Consider the following 21,620-nt stretch of genomic DNA (forward strand, 5'->3'; position numbering starts at 1 on the left):
ACAGACTACAAAAGGAAACACTTCTTTGATAAGATCACATTTTAAAAACAAGAGCTGTTAAAAGTTTCTCAGATGCTGGGAATCTGAGCAGTCACATGTGGAGATGAAGAGGTGGGCAGAGTACAGGTGAAGCGGTGAGAAGTTCACAATCAATGAACTCATCCACACTTGGGAATTATCACATCAGAAACACAATTCTTCTGTGACAGGAAGACTGTCAGAAGAAACGTGTTCATTGCAGGAAGATATTTAGAGTATTTCCTTAAAAACAGTGTCAGTAAGACTGATTTTTTCTACTTAATTCTCCCTTTCACCAATTCTGTCTCAATATATTAATACAAAATGGAATAATGAGGATTTGTGAAACTTAGATGAAGAATACATCCAGGCTACAGTTTCCTGCACTAAGGCAAAAAGAAAAAAAGAAGGGATTTTTTTTTCATTTCAAAGGATGTAAGAGTTGTTTATAGTTTAAGAAATAGTTTTAAGAACTACAAAGTATGAAATCAATAATGATGGCTCTTATTAAGTAACTGATAACGCCTTCTAGAATAATACAAAATGTGTCAGGTGTTAAACAGGTTAACATACCAAGCAAACTGCTTTCTCCTTGCTCCAAAACACTCCCAGGTGATGGCTTTGGATGGTCATAGTATAGTCCAACAACAACATGGCAGGTAGGAGGGGTAAGGTTAGTCAGGGAGACATGTGCCAGCACTGTGACTGGAATGCCTCGGTAAACTGGAAGCAATGGACCTCAGACCTCCCTCTATTTTACTGCTGCAGCCAAAGGGTTTTTTGCCTTGACATCTGCTATGATTTAAATTTCACAGAATCACAGAATATGCTGAATTGGAAGAGACACACAAGGATCATCGAGTCCAACCCTTAGCCCTGCACAGGACCATCCCCAAGAGTCACACCCTGTGCCTGAGAGTACCATCCAAACACTTCTTGAGGTCTGTCAGGCTCACGGCTGTGACTGCTGCCCCTGGGGAGCCTGTTCAGTGCCCAACCACCCTCTGGGTGAAGAACCTCTTTCTAATATCCTACCCAAACCTCCCCTGACACAACTTCAGGCCACTCCCTCGGTCGCTAAAACTGAATGTATGGACCAGGCAAACTCCCTTCTTGTTGAAGAAGGACAGAAGTGAGTACAATGCCCTGCAATTCCAAACCCCTAATGTAGGGAAGCTCTAATTCCCAAACCCAGATTAGGCTACGCAGTACCAGTAACCATCAGAAGAAATTTTGATGATAGAACACATATACTAAAAACTTCCTAGAGTCATGCCTATCTATTTTTTTCACTGTCATCACCTGCATAGGTGAAGCAAGGTTAATCACAGTAGGAAACTGTTAAGAAATAATTTTAACTGAGGAAATAATCAATTACGTTTCCCCAGCGGCAAACCAGTATAACTGCAAGTGCTTGAGCTACTCTGAAAATAACAGTAGTATTCACAAGCTGAAAGTTAACTATATTTTACTATATGGCAGAAGCAGGATATAAAAGAAAAACCTTCATGTACCAACAGCTATAATGGACATGCTACAACTCCATTCTCCATACAATATATATGAACATGTGCACACACCTACTTCAGGAGGCTCCCCAATACACTGAAGTCTGTTACACACACCTGGTTTGTAACAAGTAAATCAACAAACACAGGCATGATCAAGTGTGCTTTTGCAAACAGATGCTGCAGAGCATGAAAACAACCATCCTGACTAATTCCATCTCTCTCAGCAGAAATCCTGTTTGTAAAAGTCACTCACCACTGAATGGCCTCTGGTCTGCAGAAAAATGTGAAGTATGCTTTAATTACATCCCCAGTGGCCTCCCATTTGGTGTCCTGTCCACTGTATCTCTGGCAAGACAGCCTTATCTCTGGATATTTTTCAATTACACTAAACAGCATTTATTTAAGTCCTCACTGATTCAGTGTATCACTATGTGACTATTTGCTCTTTTGCAATTATTTTGAAAAGTGAAGTCTGCCTCACCAAACAATGTAAGATTTCCAGTAACACTTAATAATAATGGCTACATTAATTAACATTACATTCAAATGAATCCCTCTGAGGATACGTATCACGCTGCTGGCATGTTTATGTCTAATGTTTTAATATAAATTCACGTTCTTGCAAGAGAATTCTTGTTTTCTAACAGCACATTCTAGTTGTGAATTAAGCACCACTTGATTTGCTGTCCCTATATTTTAATGTACTATAACATTCTTATGTTTCATGCACATTTTATATCCTCTTTGCAATAGTTAGTTACAGGCATGAAATGAACTATATAACATCAGTCCTGTGTGGTGAAGATGCGTTTTCTCCATGATCTGAGTTTTCAGAGCCAGTCTCTTGCAGCACCCTACAATACACAACAAAATCCCCTCATGCACATCTTACCTCTTTGGTGTGGGTATGGAAGGAGACTGACATGTCCAAGAGAAGTTTCCTCTGTTCCACCCTCCGGACAAAGTCCTGAATCCGTACTTCCAGATGCCGGGCTGCTTTATAGATCTCTTCAGGGTCACATTCCCCAGTCTGAGCCAACTGCTCTGCAGCCTCCAAAAGTTTGTCTGCATTGGTGTATGTATTCTACAGCAAACAAAGCAAGAAACACAGTATGAGTAATACAACTGTGGCAAGGAAACCCCTGAAACAGGCTGTTTATACTTTCAAAGGCATGAAAGCAAGTGATTATCAGGGGTTTAAAACCACGGTAATATTTGCTATTGACACCTCCATCTATGAGAGGAGAATGTATAAAGCCACACAGACTAATCCCTGAGTACACGTGAAATAATTTCTTATTTGAAACACACCACCCCAGCTCAATACTGCCAGGCACAGCAACAGGGCTGCCCACTTGTTTATTTCCAAGTTCCCTGCAATTTCTCAGGGATAATGCAATGAAGCAAATGGGACTGACCACCTCAGAAGGCTCCAGTGCCTCACGTGACACTCAGCCACCAGCTCATGCAACGGCCTCCCAACACCTATCACATTACAGCATGTAATCATGTTAGCCAGAGATGTCTCAGCCCCATGAAATATTTGCCTTCCACTGGCTTTTGTGAGACAGCTTGAGAAGACCATGTTTTCAAGCTCCTTCCACTTTTTTTCCCATTCTGCCTCATATTTCTAAATGGAGTAAGTCTACATGATTATCTTGCAGCTGCCAGTATGAAATGCTCATTTCCAGTTTGTCCAAGGCACTTACTTGCCCTTCATTACATAAGAATTTGGTCACCGCACTGTCCTGAATAGATTTACTCATAGCCATGGCCCTTGCTGTATGAGATGTGCTACTCCTACTTTACAGAGAGTGAACCGAAGAATTCAAAAGCAACACAATGCATCCAAGACATGCCACACTGTCGAGGACCAGAGGAAAATTCCATCAAACTTACCTCAGGTTTCAAAGTACCTGCCCATCCTTTCTGTCCCTAGTTCACACTGCCTGAAAATACCACACAGATAATACACCAGAGAGTTTCATACACAACAGCAGAAATGGACAGGGAGTGCCATCATCTTCTCCATATCCATGGTACCATGGTTTAGTCAGCTATGCCCAGCAAACTAAACATAGCCAGCATAGAAAAGCTTTCTTCACTCCAGATGAGGCCACTAGCTCTGTGGTATTCAACACTTAACAAAAATAAGAAGAGACAATGATATCAACTTAAGAGTGTTTCCAATACAAAGCAAATTCTTCAGAACTACTCGGCATTGGCTTAAGGCTGCTCCCACAGGGAATTTTAATCTCCACATCAATAGAAGCAGAATTGTAGCACTCTCTAAACCCTCGTTGGTTTAAGAATGCATTCAACTGATGCATATACACAAACTACCTTTGAACACTGGACACACATGTACTGCTGCTGAGCATTAAATGAACAGTGTCAAGCATAAAAGCCACGAATTGAGCCACATTGTTCCTACTTAGATAACATCCTGCTGCAGTCAACAGTTGTTGTTTAACAAAATATGCAATACAGAGATGGAGCACTGACCTCTAAGTGTCTAATGGGGGAAAAATTTCCAGTTATAAAAAGCAGAAAAAAAGAAAACAGCTCATTCATTGTTCATTTTCCCAGTTTCTGAGGGCTAACTGTAAATATACATTATTTGCATTTCTCCTTTTGGACTGTGAAGAACATATTTGAGACAGTTACCGATAGTAAATTTTTATTCCCTCACTTTCAGGCTACTTATACAATGGTTAGGCTGTTAACAGCAGCAAAATGTTATATTTTAATAATCATTTTTTGGAAACCTCTTTAGCTGAGAGTTTGTAAAAAATGTTCCAAATAATGTGATCTGACTTAGAGTCCAGTTTCACTTAACAGCATCCTTTCTGAATGATCCTCTTCCAATAGGTTTTGGAGCAAATGCCAAACCTAGCACTATTTTCCAAAGTCTAGTCCACTCTAGGGGTTTTCACACATTGCCACTACAAGAGCTCAAACACCAGCCCAGCTGCCTGAGAAGAAAACTGTTCCTGATTTTATATATGTTATTTTTTTAGTACACTTTTAAATGCCTTCACTCTCTGCTCATGGCACAGATTTGGGATACAGAACACCTTTGCTGAAATACAGAATGAATACAGCTTTGCTGCACTTGTCCCTAACACACTTGTGTTCCCCTCTGCTGAAAACCATTACAAGTTTACTGACTCCAACACATGCTGTATCAAATCAACATGTGGATGAGGTGAGTTCACTGATACAATGACGAGACATAAATACACTGGTGAAGGGGGTGTATGCAGGCTGAACCCTAGAATTTGGGGAAAGAAGAGTGCAGACTGGCCTTAACAGAGGCTCTGGCCACACTGCACAGACAATAACAGATGCAGTGGTCCCACAGAAGCCCCTTTGCATTGCAAAGAGGATTTTCTGCAAGGAAGCTGGTTGGCTGTGGAAGAAGCCACACACAGAGACATAGCTGGGCTATGACAGGCACTGTCAGCATACAGGGAAGCTTCCCTGAAGCATTTATACCTAATTTTGGACACATTGGCATAAATGTGTCATGCACAAAAAGCTTGAACACAGTGCATTTTAAGTATGGAAAAGTTTGTTCACTTCTTTTTCTATCTTTGCCCTCTGAGTTCACAGGTAAGTGCCTGGATTTTAAAAACAGATGCAGTTTATGATAGGGGAAACACTAATGGTTTTATCTCTGCCATTCTAGAAAGCAGGCCTGGTGCTGACAGACTTCCAGCTCACTATTGCAAATTTAAGAGGCTTAATACATTTCATATAAACAACCACATTTGGGAGTTAACCACACTCGAGTTTGTTGTACTCATGAAAGGACTGTCATCTATTGTCATGTCGAGACATACACACAGCACAGGCCAAATAAGCTGGAGGTCATTTGGTTAGGGCCTGCTTTACTTCTGTTCTGTGCATTTGCTTAAAGTGCACATAAATTATACCATAAGTTGTTACACATATCAAATATTTTCATGTACACATATTTCTCTACAAGTACTGAACTACTGCTCTGTTGAACCTGAGAGCCTCATATCCTGGTTGGTACTGTAATGCTGCACTGCTTCCCTGACCCCTACAGTTTCATCCTGAGCTTGCTCTCTTGTTAATAAGCTCTTCAGAGTACAGACCCTTATTTTATTTGAAGCACTTTGTACTTTTTTCGTGTGACATAACCCTGCACCACGCAGGGTCAGAATCCAAGAGAAGATACTGAGTAAGGCATAAGTTAATTCTTGGACTGATATAGGGTTTAAGCATAGGAACACAATTATTTTGCCTTTTTTATTTATGATATGTATGTCTAATATCTTAGTCACTTAGAAACGAATTGGAATGGAATGCAACAGTTCAGCTGGAAGGGGACCTGCAATGATCATCTGGTCCAGCTGCCTGACTCCTTCAGGGCTGACCAAGACTCAAAGCCTGTTGTTAAGGACATTGTCCAAATGCCTGTTAAACACTGACAGGCTTGAGGCATCGACAGCCCCCTAGGAAGTCTGTTTCAGGGTTGGACCCCCCTCTTGGTAGAGAAATGCTTCCTAATGTCCACTTAGAACCTGCCCTGGCACAGCTTCGAAGCACTCCCATTCGTCCTATCACTGGATCCCTGGGAGAAGGGATCAGCAACTCCCTGTCTACTTCCCCCTGCTCAGGAAGCTCCAGAAAGCAATGAGGTCACTGTTCAGCCTTCTCCAAACTAGACAAGCCCAGAGTCCTCAGGCACTGTTCACAGGACATTCCTTACAGCCCTTTTACCAGCTTTGTTGCCCTTCTCTAGATGCCTTCGAGTGTCTTAACATCCTTTTTCAATTAAAAAAATGAAAGCACCAATCATATATATATTTGTGTTTTCACTGACCCTTCCCCACATTTTTAAGGCAACAATCAATTTAGTGCAGCATTTTGGTTTTGACCCAGCTGCTTTTACAGAAAATTTTTCCATGTACTTTTTATACACTCCTAGGAACTACACTTGCAAGCAGTTTATTTCTGCATGTTTCTAGGCTGATTACACTGAAAATAGCTGTGTGTAATGATAGTCCAGGGCAGAGTTCATGCCTTTAATCTGGGCAATTTTGGTCCCAAACAGTCTCCCCTTGCACACTATTTTACAGCTGTTTATTACATTTGAGAGGTTTTCATGGTAACAGTCTCCACGTTCTCCAGTGTGTGGTGAACCATCAGTCTATCAGCCAGACAGAAATGTTAGCTGCAAACAGCAGGAGAAACATGAGGTGAAGGAACAGGGCAGTTGATCAGATACATTACCACATTAAACACAAACTACATACCCCAGACTTCACTTCCCAAGTGGGTGTTTCGGTATGTGGAAGGGGAATGAGACAACACTAGTCTGTCTGCCTTATTCTGTATTGATCAAGTTCTGGGGCTGTGAAAGGCAGTTTCAGGCAAAGGTTTCTGGTATTGATTCAGAGAGCTTTGTCACCCGTGTTTCACCACGTAAAAGGCAGGAAGAAATGGTGCCTCTAGAGGCCACTAAGTACCAACTAGAGAGAAAGATGACTAGCTTAGATCTGATCTTTTTACTAAAGACTAGTGATGTGAATCCCCTATTATGCCCGCGGGCTGAAGCTGAGGGGACTTATTAGGCTTCCTCTGATGTGATAACTTCTTTATGTTCCTTAGAGTCGTGACTCGACTCTTCAACACCAAAGATGAAATCTCTGTATTAGACTCGTGCTGGGAAGATGGGATGTCGAGACAAAGTTCAAAGCCTGATCCAGCTCTTAGTGAAAACAGTAAAAAGGATCTTACTCAGTTCAGGAAGAACTGGGTCAGCCTCCTAGCCATCTACCCAAGATCGCAGGAGGAGACAGAAGTGGTAAAGGGCTAAAAATAGAACTCTGGAGGCCTTTTCCCCCTGTTCTGTGCATAGACAGAGAGCAGAACTGCTTCCCAAAGAAACTATGCTGGCAAAATGATAATTATGGAGTTGATTCTGCATGTCTTCTCAAGCCTTATAAACTCCTGTTATCCTTAATTACGAAGCTCAGTTACTGCTATCAGATTCTTTGCTCAAGCTACTTTGTTAAAATTAGCTCCAGCTTTTTGTTGAGGGTAAGTGATCACACAGTCAGGGTTTTGTGGAGAATTATATCTTTAGTAACTTGATATTCTAAAGCTAAAATAAGTGACCACAATGAAACATTTCTTTGATAAATAAATCTAGGATTTAAGGAAGCATCCATCTTTGTCAAAATTCCTCCTCCCCTAAGAAGGGCAAAGGCTAAGTGCATATGATGATCTAATATAAGATGTGATTTCATTTAGTTTGAATTTCACATAATCAAATCAAGACCTGTATTCTTACTTGTGCTCTATTGCTCTAATTCAAAACAGACTTAGCAGGAATTAGAGAATTCAAAGGCAGAACATCTCTCTGAGGTCATGCAGCCACTCACTCTATCAGTACAGGACTGTTCCCTGCTATACACCAGAGCGGAAACTGCTTCAGACCTTTCAAAAAATATCCAGGCTAATGAGATTTCCATCGCCTCCTTCTTCTTCAGACTGGTCTTACCTTAAATATGGAAATTCATCTTAAGTTAATCCTAGTCATAATTTCACCCCAGTTCTCCTTTGTGAAGTTTGAGCTCTCCAAATCCTACATGCTGTTAATATTCATCTTCTGATCAACATGCAAGAACAAGCCTCCCTTTAAATGAATTAGTCAGATCTGTTTAACTACTTTTAACAAATAAGGGTCTCAGTGAGTGCAAAAACATGTGAATGTGTGTCCAAGTATCAACCATTTGACAATATCAATGAAATTACTGCTATTATCAGCACTGCATCTATTTGTGAATGCAGTAGATGAACCAGAGCACCCGGAATGTCACCTGCAGTTCAGCACTGCATAGCCAACCTCCCTCTCAGCCCCTGGAAAAGATATCTTTGCAGCTGGTATACGGGATTGAAAGGTCCTTACACATCTCATCTCCCACTGTGGGACCATGGATCATTCACAACGCTCTAAATTGTTTTTCTTCACACATTTTCTGTCTGAGCATCTGTATTTACCAACTCATTGTTACTTTCCTCACTGACAGTTTTCAAGGAGATCTTATTGCAGCCCCTTGATACTTAAAGGGGCTTACATGAAAAATGGAAACATTTTTGCAATAGGACAACAACTAGTGATTTTAAACTAAAAGAGAGCAGATTCAGACTAGGGATAAGAGTAAGTGTTTTAATGATGAAGGTACTGAAACACTGGAGCAGGTTGGCCAGAGGGGTGGTGGATGCCCCATCCCTAGAAACAATCAAGGTCAGGTAGGATGCGGCTCTGAGCAACCTGATCTGGCTGAAGATACCTCTGCTCATTGCAGGGGGTTTGGACTAGATGGCCTTTAAAGGTCCCTTCCAGCCCAATCCATTCTATGATTTCTCAATGTGAAGCTTAGCTCTATTCAGAAATATCCAGAGATTTGGGAAATGTGGATTTCTATTTCATTTCACGTGGCTAAGAGGCCATACGTACTATGTTGATACTAATGACTACTTTACACCTCCAGTAATTCCACTATTTCCACTATTTCATAATAGATATAACATATTTGAAATATATAAATATAACACACACACATATATATATACATACATATATATATATATATATATATATATACACACACATATATAAAACCATAGGGGATTTTTCAGTATTAATTAGACATAAAATATTCCCGGGAACAATCAGGTGGATACAACACTGAATGGTCACTGACCATTGACAAGAAGCAGATATTTTTACATGTATTGTTACTTTTATTTATGATTTTCCCTCAGGGTTCACATAAAAACCTAGATGAATTTATTATTGGAATTTAAAATAGTGACAGTTACACATTACACCAAATGCTGAAGCCCCAGATAAATTGATTCAAAGCTTCCTTAGACCTTCAAACTAATAAATAAGCAAGATTAGAATGAATAGCTTGAAATACATTAGCTAAAAGCTAAAAAAAAAAGCTGCTAAAAGCTGCTCTTAGTGGTATTTCATATTTAGTGCTTACTTTAGATTAGAAAAAGTGTTGGCTATGGTATATTTTTTCCCCTCAACTGTTCATCTCATTCAGGAGTGCAGTCATACATCAAGTAGAGAAGACTCCCATTACCACAATCTTGCTAATTAACTCCAGTATGATCACGATCATAATTCAATGAAATCCCAGTGAAATACATAGTGGAACAAAGTTTTAAATTACATTTAAAATCGCACATTCCATCCAATATCAGTCAGTATGCAGACACACAGGTGCACATGTGTGTACATGCTACATACACACCAAGAACAAGCTGCCTTTTCAGCTCCGTGGGGTAAGCTGGACTATCACTACATTTTTCTGTCATTACTAAGAATACCAAGAATGCAAGGACTTTGAATGCCACCAGAGCTGCTTTATTCTTCTAAATTAGAATACTCAACAGTGTGTTTGGCAAAGACCAAATACTTTTCAAAGCTCTGCTTAGCTCTTTTTTTTTTCTGTCTTTAATGTTAAAACATTAATTTATTTTTATTGCAAGGGGAAACACAAAGCATTTCATTCTTTCTGTAGGCAGAAAGACTACACCCACCAAAGGTTTTACCTGGAGTCTTGCAAACTTGCCCTTTCCTTCCCAATTTATTTTAATTAGCATATATGTGCAACTGCCTCTATTAAATAGACTACTAAGCACTTGCTTAATATGAGATAAGTAAATAGCTCTACCCTTTCCATGGAAGCAAACTGCATACTCTGTGTTATAAGGAGGGCATATCATTGCAGGATTACACAACAGTCTGATGCACATCCTTGCAGAAGCTGCAGTTCACACCACCAGCACTTTTGCACCACGCACTTTTACACTTTGTGAGTTGTGATTTCAGAAGTTTTGATATGTGAAGCTCCACACAGGAACTGGAAGACGACTTCTTTGGCACAGGAATAGAGTTCCAGTCCTATAAAGGCCATCTTCAATGTCTTTCCAAAAACCAAAAGAGGTAGCCAGCTAGGAAGGCAAATTACACATAGGCTCATTTTGTGCTTATAAAAATATTTTAATTTTTATTTTCTACCACCCTACTCTTCTGGGAGAAGCATATCCAAACACCGTATTAAAATGAGATGGTGAAATAGTCCTCCTGCTGTTTCAGTATTTTATGGTGTGTACAAGGATTTATAAGAATTAGGGAAAATACCTGAAAATGATAATTACTGGACAGGTTTTATCCTAGTATTTGATCCTTGATAATATACATGAAAAGAATTTAGTCCCTTCACTTTGAGAACATCCTTGTACAGGATGAGAAATGTGAAAGTGAGCAACAGCAAACAGCAGAACAATGAAGACAATGCAATAGTAGTACTGATATCAAACAAAACTGATATTGGTCAGTGTTATGCAGCACAGTGAGTGAACCAGTAAAACAGTATTCTCACTGCCCAATGATGTGATAAGTGATTGAGAGCTGCTCAAATGACCACCCAATAGCTGAGCCTTTGATACTCAGCAAAAACAAGGAAAACATTTTCTTTTGGAGAAATGACAAGGGAGCACAAGAAGAAAAACTGTCAGAAGCAAAATGCAGCTCATTCTGAAAGCTTCTTAAATGATTTAGATAATCAGAAAATTCTCAGGTAGTTCACAGCAAAGCTCCACAACTTCTTTATGGTAGGGGGAAAAGGGAAGGCAGGTGGAGAAATAAACATGCAGCAGCTCAGAGGTGAGCAGCGACCAGGAGGGCATGGTATTGTTTTCTGTCCCAAAGGCTCAGTTCCCATTTTTTCTGAGCCCTACAGACACAAGTGCAAACATGACAGCTTTATCAAGTCCTGCCAGTCTCCTGAATGGAAATAACTTCAGGCATTCTGGGTTTAATATCATGCTCACGGTTTGGAGATTTCAAAGACACAGCAACAACAGCATTAAAAGGCTTTTTACTGTCAGCAGCAATGGAAAAAGCCAGTACCAAGTACAACTGGCAGTACTGTTCTTGAAAACAGAGGCAGAAATAAACCTATGGAAATGTGAATTCTCTAAACTGCCTGGCTTTGTTTCTAGTGTCTAGTTTTTTAATGAAACCTACTTTAAATAAAGCAAATAATTTTCTCTTCCTATTTCCCCCAAAGCCACTACTCCAACCCAGCTATGCTTTTATTTCCATTAATATGGAGACAGATTCTAACATCTTTCCTGAAGCACATTTTGAGTGACATGGGACTGTTTATAGAATGACATAATGTTTAATACAAGAAAACTCAGCACAACTTTGACCAAAATTCTCCAGAGCTTTCAGCTTAAGAATTGCTATACAGCTGAATATAAAGATTAGGCAGTCTGGAGCATTGCACAGTGCTGCATATACATCACATAACAATCATTCTTTTTTTCTGTCTGGTAATATATGACAAAAATGCAACACAGGCTGCTGCAAAAAAAGGTAAGTGTACCAGAAATGCATTACAGGACCTCAAGATTTGCAGTGAACTCATTTTTCCATAAGTGAAAAGCCACCTCTGACAAGCAAACTGACTGTTGACAGAAAAAATACAGAGGAAGATATGCCACAGACCTTTAAAAGGGTCACTGTACTGCTGCTACCTGAGGAAGGATGCAGAGATTTAATTAAATTTTTGCTGCTGCTCCTTTGGAATACAGATTACCTTCCTGACACGCTGCACTGCACCCACTCCCATGCACCACCCCAGGAGGGAGGGGTAGAGGAGATGCTCTCAGTGAGGGCATTACATCCTGTGGTGCAGCTGAGCTGGTGCCATGTGCTTGCACTGTCTATATTCCCTCTACTCTCAGAGGGAAGCAAGGAGCCACCTGGTGTTCTTCTGGATCCCTTTTCTTTGCCCAGGTAAGTTTAATTCATAGTAAAGAATCACTTATAAATTGATTACTCATAAAAAAATTCACTTTCCATCCAGAATAAACCTCACACTTCAGTACACTGCCTGCTGGAGACAGACACACAATGAGAATAAAACACCAACACTTTGGTTTTGTTCATAGTTTGGATGTTTCCATTTGGCATAAGGAGGTTTCTCAACACACTATGAGCAGGAATGGTAACACAGCACTTGCCCACCACTCAGAGAACCTCTACTCCCAGCCCCTACTCTCTGGACCTCAGATAATCTGATGGAGAATGCCCTTCTGCTGTCTACAAGAATAAAAAAGTCTCCCCAGTTTCAATTAAAGTTGAAGCAACTTTTTACTTCATCTCCTTGTTCTGGCTCAACATTGTTAGGAGCAGGTCAGCAAGATGGTCCCTCTGGATTCAGAATCTCTTCACTGTCAACATTAATTCATCTCTCCATCGTGGTTTACACTTGGAATTTGTTTCAAATGAGTAGAAACCATTCTCTGAATCTTATTAGATTTATAGACCAATTTTTCATCGCTGTTATTTCCCTGACATGTGAACTGTCTGTATGGCTTAGCCATCAAATTAGTTCTTCAGAGGTGCCATCAAAGCAAAATGGACTAAGGGCTTTGTCTTCCTTAAAATTTAAAAGGATTAAAATCTCCCATAACAGCTAGAGTTCTGCACTGTATATTTATAATGAGGGAAAAATATAAAGAGGTTTCACTACCCTGGAAGTAACAGACTATTTTATTTATTTTACACCAGACTTATTCTTTTACCTCAGAAAAGTTCCAGACAGGAACTAACATTTTTCATCTTGAACAGAAAGTATTCATGTGGTGTGCATTTTAAAAATGTCTTCTACTATGTGAATGAAATTCAATTCAGCTTATCCATAAGCACAACAAAGATTTAGAAAGATATCATGTTTTTATTTCTGGCTCTTATTAGGAGGCCACACATGATCTGAGATAAATATATCTTAATAATGACTTACAGTGAGAGATCTGGTACAGAGGCGTTCCCACCAGAAATCTTCATGCTATAAAATGTATTGATTTTTGGCAAGTAGTAGATCTCCAAGAATATTGCAGGCATATGAGATACTGCCTCTATAGTCAACATCTGCCAAATTTTTTACTATAAAATATCCTGACAGCTTTCTAGAGTATTCTTTATTTAGTGTTGCTGAATCCTTCTTTCTCCCTATCCAAACCCTCTTCCTTAAAAAATCCCAAATCAGCCCCCACAGGATAAGACTGGCCATGATATGAGACAAAAGCAGAGATCAGAGAAATTCTATTTGAGTTGTCTTTTAATCTCCCTCTGCCTGCTGTCCCAGAGTCCCAGTATTGTGCCAAACACCAAACAGTAGGATCTGGGCACCTGCCCCAATCCTGGAGGCATATCCAGCAGGTCCAAGCAGCAAGTCACACCCCTCTCAGCATTCTCATCCCAAAGTAATCTCCTTTTTTCATGTCCTTATGTTAGCACACAAATCAAATTGTGCTCTGTGCTCTGAAATATCTCTTTGTTTTTTCCTCCTGCCCCACATTTACATGCAAGTATAAAGCCCCTGAATTTACAATGGTTAAGTGACCCAGTGACCCAATTCCCCATCACACCCGGGTGAGAGGCTGGTGTTTCAGCCTGGCTGCACAGCCCTGGCCCTGCTGGGAGGATGCTGCTCTCCGTTTGGTTTGCAGTGCACGACAGAGAAGTGCGGCCGAACAGCGCCCACCACTCGGTGTGCACTGAGGAGCTGTGCTTTGGCACAGATAAAACTGAATCCTTTGAGAAAGGGCTGCAGCTGGGAGCAGAGAAAGGGCCTGGAACTGGGAGGAGCAGCTTTCCACCCCAAGTCAGAAATGGTTAGGGGTTTTTTTCAAAGGAGGAAATGGTGTGAATGCATTCCTGGCTGGGCAGTGTTTGTTTGAACCACTTCTGTGGTAGGAACCAACACATACCTCTGCTTTTTGAAAGGTTTCAGCCAGGCCCGTTTTGAGCCTAAAACAAAACCCAGAAGACAACAGAAAGTAACACTGAAATTGTTCCTCCACCACTGCAGGTTTCCAGTCCATCCTGCAGCCAATTTTGACATGGGGGCATTGACAAATCCAAGTTCTGGTTGTGAATATAAACCCTGACCACAGACAAAACAACTAGGAGCCAGCTGCCAAAACCCAGAGCTCTCAGCCTTCTCTCCTCTCAGAAACACCCTTCATTCCAACCAACTCTCAATGCACTTGCTTCAGCTCTCAGGTTGACACATTTAACGTGAGGGCTGCACTTTCCATTCCCGATAATAATGAGTCACAAACGCCCTTTTATGCTGTGCACTTCAGACCTGAGCCTTTGCATTACTCTGGGGGAGGCAAAAGCAGGCTCAGCTTTGCATTTGCTTCATAGCTGTGGATCTCACCAATGTCGTGAGGATCACCTGCACTGCACAATAAAAAACAGCATTGAAAAAACAATGCATTGGAGAGAACATGAATAAAAATAAGGCTTGCATGTTAATAGCAGAGAGTGTCATTGTTTTGGAGCGCACAGCGATTTCTATTGTATTAGCTGCATACTAATACATGCAGTCATGCTGGAGTAACACGTGTGCACACACTCACTGACAGCTCAGAAACACCTCCTGACTCGCTCCTGGCGTCTTGCAAATTCCGCAATTTCTTTCTCCCAGAGCTCGCTTCATTTTAAATGTGACGACATGAGAAGGCCGATTCTGCCTGCTCTTCTCATGGCAATCTTAGAATTCCTCTCCCTAGCTCAGCAAAGGCAGACAGGGACCCACACTTCTGCATGTGGTAGTGCTCTGAACCAGACTCTAAACAAAGGTGCCTCAACTCCTCAAACCAGATCCCATTTCCACAGGGACACAAAACATGCTTCCTTGGGGCTTGGTTGTGCAAAACCAGACCTCACAGACCACAGTTTGGAGGGCAATATTAATGGCTGGATTACAAGCACTGAATCAACAAGTGAATTATTTATGTAGACATTTGTCCCTATTGGTACACATGTAATTCCAAAAGACCCCTATAAATCCACTGATGTTACCCTATTTTTATATGGGGGAAACTGAGATTGGAACCCTATCACAGGGAAAGGGTTTATATCCAATAAAATGCTGGTTGAATACTTTCTATTTATAGATAATCAGTATAAAACCTTTGCAGTAGTCTCATAATGCAAGCGTAGTTCTTAGACAATTCAAACACCTGCTGTGGGACTAGAAGGACATCCTACACCTGGACAATAGAAATCTATGACAGGAAAAGAAGAGAGGGACAACCACACAGCCAAGCAGCTTCTCTGCAGTGCAGAGCCATGGAACTGGATTCTCTAGTCTTTAGAACAAGTTAATTATAAGCAATTTATCTGAAATTGGAAGTGTGATTTTGTTCTAAGGATTGTGCAGCAGGGTGATGAATTGGACCCAGTTAGCCTATTTCCAGAACGTTTGCACAATGTTAATAAATACTTAAAACCTGACCTTGAAAATTATTTTGCTATGTTACTGAATATAAATCTCTGACATTGCCTTAATCTACAGGAAATTTCCTTTACCAATGCCTGCAAAGCAGAATATTTTTTATTTGCAGCAACATCCTATCCAGTTGTTGTGGCTCATGTTGTGCCATTCTCCTAAAGCCACCACTGGCACAGCCATGGCCAGCTCCTTCCTCTGCAGTGTCACAGAAAGCAAAACTGCTGTTATGTTTCACAGTGTCACTTTTCTCCCCTAAGCCCTGCTATCAATAGCTACAAGAAATGGAAGAGTACCAGTCCACCATCGTTACAAATGACATTTGGACATTGCTGCAATTAATCTTCCAGAATCAATAGGTACAGTTTGATAACTCACTGAGCTGCCAATAAGAAGAGCACAAAGAAAAATGACCAGAATGGTCCAAATGCCTTTAGACAATGATGGTTTTCATCAACATAGACAGGTCAGCTAAAACAGAAGGGTTCATGTAAGCAGGTACATTTCACAGAAATTGCCAATTTTAAATACCTTTTGTTTCAGCTGTAGGTTTATTCAGTTGAGACACTGGTACCATATTGAATATATTTTTACTACGCTATAATTTCTCAATGTTCTCTTTCAGAAGTTTTGAGGCTTGAAGAAACAAATTCCACAATCTTTCCTAAGAAACTTTGACTGCCTTTTCTGATTCAAAGAGAAATTAATTCAAAATCTCCGAATTCCCCACACAATAGAAATTCTATTTTCCAGAATCTCTAGAATTAAAAATACATATTTCTTAAATAGTTCCATTGTCTCCCTGTCTGCCATGGGAACAGAATTATGCATTTATAGGAAAATTAAAGGAACATATTTTAAAGACACAAAAATAAACCTACCCAAATAAACCAGTGATAAGAAGCTTGCTCCTGGCAATTGTAAAAAATGTCCTATGTTGCCAAGCCTTGAGATTTTTATAGGGAGCATTTAGATTGTGAATCATGCTGCAGGAGGTTTAATGAAAAGATCCAGCTGTCAAGTGATTTTAGAAGAAAAGCAATAGAAAGAAAATCACCTTGAGCTGGAGAAGAACTACACTGAAATGCAAGCTAGAGATAGGACATAATAACTACAGCTGTTCACATGACTGCCAGGAAGATTTCTGTACTGTTATAAAGCCTCTCTAAAAACAGATCCCCCACTATCACTAGATCATGGACTACCAATGGCCACCAATTCAGTTCCTCGCTTGCAGAAGATCAGCCAAGTTTCAGCAGCCCTTGCTAACAGACTCTTCCATGGGCATGTCTAGATCATGCAAGGGAGCCCGGTCCTGATATCCATAGCATGCTCTGAAGACTATCACACCTCCTCAGGGAAAACATGTCTTGCATGACCTGCTTCTGACTCAGGTCTGGCCGTTGGGACCCACAGCACCACATCCAACACAGGCACTCTGCTCAGCCCTTCCCAGCCTTTCTGGTTCTTGGCTCAGGCTGTGCAGGACCATTTCAGTATCCCTGCACTTGGAATGCAGATATGTCCCGATCCCTCAGAGGCTTCTGGACGTCCTGCACAAAGTTACACTGCTGCTTCCGTGATAACCTCTCTGGCTCTTCAGTGTGCAGTTAGAAGGTTTGGGATCCAGAAGTCCCAGGATAACCTTCACAGACAGCCCAAGTATCGGCAGTTTCTCTGATCTCTGCTGCCTGTGACTGCCAGCTGCAGCCTGCTGTCAGCCAGGAGAAGAAACCAAGAGTTCTGGAGCTCCTGTACCATGATACAAAGGCTGTGTAATCTGCTGCCAGTGGGCAATTTTTCCTCTTTGTGTAGAAGTGAATACATTTACAGAAGTGAACAGGAAAATGCAGATTATAGTTCAGAACTTGCTAATGGCCATGCAAAAGATGATGAAAAACAAGAGTCTCATTTTTATTGCCTGTCTCATGCCTTTGTTATTTTAAAAAAGATTTGGTGTTACAGAAAGCACAGCTACTATTGCCAACTTTCAGCATATTTCTTACCAGGTTTAATTGTCTGCTTTCTCCCTGTTTTGGCCTAGTATTTCATCCTACATAGGACTTCAATCACTCAACCCAAAGGCAAAAATCCAATATGCCCAGCAAGCCATTCTTTTCAACGACAAGGTAGGTCACAAAATTTTAAAAAGAAAAACAAAATTAAAAAATAATAATTTAAAAAACCATCCTGGGATAATGCTTCCTAAGTGCTTATTATCAACATGGGCTCCTAATTTATTCCTAGCTGTTTTACATCAGTACTGAACTTCATGCCAAACTTTAGAACAACGACATCCAACAGAGTTGGAATTTGGATGGGAAAGCACTAGGGTTTTATCCTGAAGGCCAAACAAGTAGCTGTTTGCAATTCAGCTTTGGCCTGACTATTCCATTACCACACTTAGTTTTAAAGCAGTTCAAATAAAACTATGTGGGACTGAGATCACAGAATACCATTTTTACCTGCAGGATTTCCTACTGAATCCACTGGATATTTCACAGGACAAACAATACATCATATTTTTTCAATATACTTACATTTAAAACTGGTTTTTTTATCTGCTAGAGGTTTTTGAAAACTCAACTGGCAGTATTTTAGGAACAGCACAATGAAGGAAGTGAATATTCCAGACAGGAACACTGGAGAAGAAATTACTTCTTAGGTGAAGAATATCACCTTATCCTTGATTTCTCATAGCTCATACAGGTCTTTGGCTTTCAGATCTCTGTTGAAAGACTTCCCTTCCAGGAAATACGTTTAACCCCCTACAAATAAAAGGAAGAGCTACATCTTAAAGGAACTGTGCATGTACACATAAGGTACACTTTGATGGTACAAAGCCAGTCAGTGTTCAGGTGTTTAATCATCATCTTCCAAAAGCTGTCTCAGAGGAAGACAAGCATGGATACACAGGTAAAGGAAAACTGAATGGCTTCCCAAACAACATACTGCAAAGTCTGGCATTTTTGCTCACATGTTGTCTGGCTCTCCTTCTTTGAAGTAACCCAAGAACAGTCCACTGCACTTGGCAAAATGGACCCTGTCCAACTTTCAAAGTCAGAAATAAAGGACCCAGACATGTACCTCAGTCAAAACTTTTAGCCACAAGGCCTGCACCAAGAGCTGCCCCACTGAACACACCCCATGAACTTTGATGGGCACAATCAGCTCCCAGTCAGCCTTCTTACTGTGTTTGATAAGAAGGGTCAGTCCTACACATTTTGAACCAAGGCCCAAGGAACAGAACATGTGCTTTGTTGCGTGCTGGAGCGGTGATATTTTACCTTGTAGACATCTGTGCCTTTGGATTACCATGAAAAATGCACACACTGTTGCATGCAAACACACACAGAGGTACTAATACAGAACCAAGAGCAGGTGTGAGCTCAACATGGCCCAAGAGCAGCTTCACAGATTCAAGAGCAGCTTACCCCATAAACCATCACCTTGTTTTAAACCATGGATTGACTTGCACTTTAAAAAATAAAATATTAGGAGGGTTGTTTTCCTGACTGACCTTGAACAACGTGGGGTTTGGCAGGAGAAGGAGAACACCACGGGGCAGCGAGCGAGCCAGCTGCTTTATTTCACTCCGAGACAATGTTTGGTTAGTAGGGACGGGAAGTCCCGGCGCTGTTTACCATCGGAGCGAAAGGCTTTGCAGCGCTTTGCGAGTGCCATCTGCAGGCTGAAACCCGTACTAGTGGGCGTTCTCCTGCCAAAAGCCTGCACGTCTGATGGAAAAGATCGTAAAGGCAGAAAGACGACAGAAATCCTCGTTTCCGACCATGAAAAGCATGAAACCGCTCAGTCCCGCGGCAGCACCCTGCAAGGAAGGGGGTAACTGAGCAGTTTCACAGCATCTCTCCTTATTCTGCACCAGCGCAAAGGCAGCTGCTCTTTGTGAGCAGAGGAGGATGCTGAGAAGGGCACCTTAACCTCTGAGTGCTGGGAATGCCAGAGAGAAGAAAACTTATCTGTGGCCCCTCTCCATACACAGAGAATAAGAAAAGGGCTTCCAACATGTGCAGCTCAATTTGATAGTGCTGAACTATTGGGAGAGTTTCCCAACTGGAAGGCATTCTGTTTTCAGGGGAAGATCCCTGAACAAGGAAAAGTTAGAGAGTCTAAAATGAAATTATGTTTGGATTTACAACCATAACTGCCTGGACTGTGGTTATCTGATTTGCACAAAATAATTCCAGGCAAGCAAAGAGGCCATATTGGAACACTGTAGTTACATCCAGAGCGATATTCCCTTGGTGGTATCTTGATAACCCCTGACTACTAAATTTCACTGCACGGTAGGCACTGTGCTGTGCTGAGGCTGGCATTTTCAGGGTGGCAGCCTGTGAGCAGTATCAGCACTGCCTGAGAAGCAGTTGCAGGTATATACAAGATAACAACCTCCCTCCCAGGAGCTCAGGCTTTTTAATCCAAATTCAAACATTTGCCATCTGTGCATTCCATGTAGTATAAATACAGTCAGAAAAATTGCCAAAGCTTTGTCTAAACAGCAGTGATGAGAGAAAGAGACCCTAAATTATATTTCCTATTGCCCACAACACAGAGCTGTAAAATCACTGACATTTTCCGAGCACGGCTGTATGCTGGAATGGGACTATTTGGGCTATGCCTGATTGAATCATTATATCCAGGTTTATCAATCTGCAGTTTCTAATCAGACATAGAGGGAGCACGTTCCACCTCTCAATCTAGTGCCTTGGCAGGTCAGTCAATCAGAGCATTTCTCAGCACAGCAATCCTGGATACACAATTCCGCTTCACATGCGGACAGGTAAAACCAGGAATGTTTTGCCCTCTGTTGAAAATATCAAGAAAATATGAAAATTGCTTCTAGTCTGACCTTTGCAAATGCCTTCCTGAAACAGCAGAAGATAAGACCAAATATACCAGAGCCAAAAGAAAGTAGATTTTGGAAAATAGATTTATACTGTATGGCAGGTTAAATGTTTTTATCAGAGAATCACCAATAGCAAATACTATTGTTTATACTGACAATCTCACCAGGTGTGTCAGGATAACACATTTTATTTTATTTTATTTAAGGAAAAAAAATTGAACTGTTTTTTGCCATTAATGCTAGTAATTAATAGCCTGATGAGGGGAATGGGCAAACTCAACAATTTGTTTAGGATGTTAGCACATGTGCTTTATTATGTGGCTTTATTGGAAACAAGTCCCACTAGTTATCCACCCAAGCCATGGCAAAGATGTTTGCTAGCTTGAGAAAAATGGCACAAATTTAAATTTAACTTAGAATTAATTACCAACCAGCTCTAAAGAGTTAAGCATCAAAAAGGAAGTTAGGAAGAATAAAAACTGGTCATAATCAGAGTAGGGAGATTTATTCTCCCAAATTGACCCATCTAGAAGCTTCTGCAAGAAAACTCCAGGTGTGATAAATTTATGTACTCTCCTTTTACCCTCACTATTACTCTTTCCAAAGCAGAGTATTATATTCTCAAGTCCTTGACCTCAGATAAAGTCTGAGATTCCTTTCACTTCCCCTCACCGCGTGTCCCCATGTCCATTTGCCAGCACCACATTCCAGTGTCACACTGCAGACAGGCCTCATAAATTAGCGATGATATTCTGGTGTGAATGCACCAGAGGAGACTATTCCTGTCAAAGGCATAGGGAAGTAACCAGGTTCAACTTGTGTCAATTATTTCTAATTAGGAGACCCCAT

The 21,620-nt window shown here is 40.9% G+C and overlaps 1 protein-coding gene across 2 annotated transcripts in view; it reads right to left on the reverse strand.

The window, feature by feature from the left end:
- The window catches only part of KALRN (kalirin RhoGEF kinase), a 500,698-nt gene that overhangs the window by 204,984 nt on the left and 274,094 nt on the right, over positions 1-21,620 (reverse strand). For both annotated transcript variants that reach the window (XM_071561941.1, XM_071561942.1), the window contains exon 12: positions 2,422-2,613. In XM_071561941.1, coding sequence (XP_071418042.1) covers positions 2,422-2,613 — 192 coding nt within the window. The remainder of the gene's footprint in view (positions 1-2,421; positions 2,614-21,620) is intronic.

This window comes from Pithys albifrons, chromosome 8 (assembly GCF_047495875.1).
Source record: "Pithys albifrons albifrons isolate INPA30051 chromosome 8, PitAlb_v1, whole genome shotgun sequence".
NCBI classification, from domain to species: Eukaryota; Metazoa; Chordata; class Aves; order Passeriformes; family Thamnophilidae; genus Pithys; species Pithys albifrons.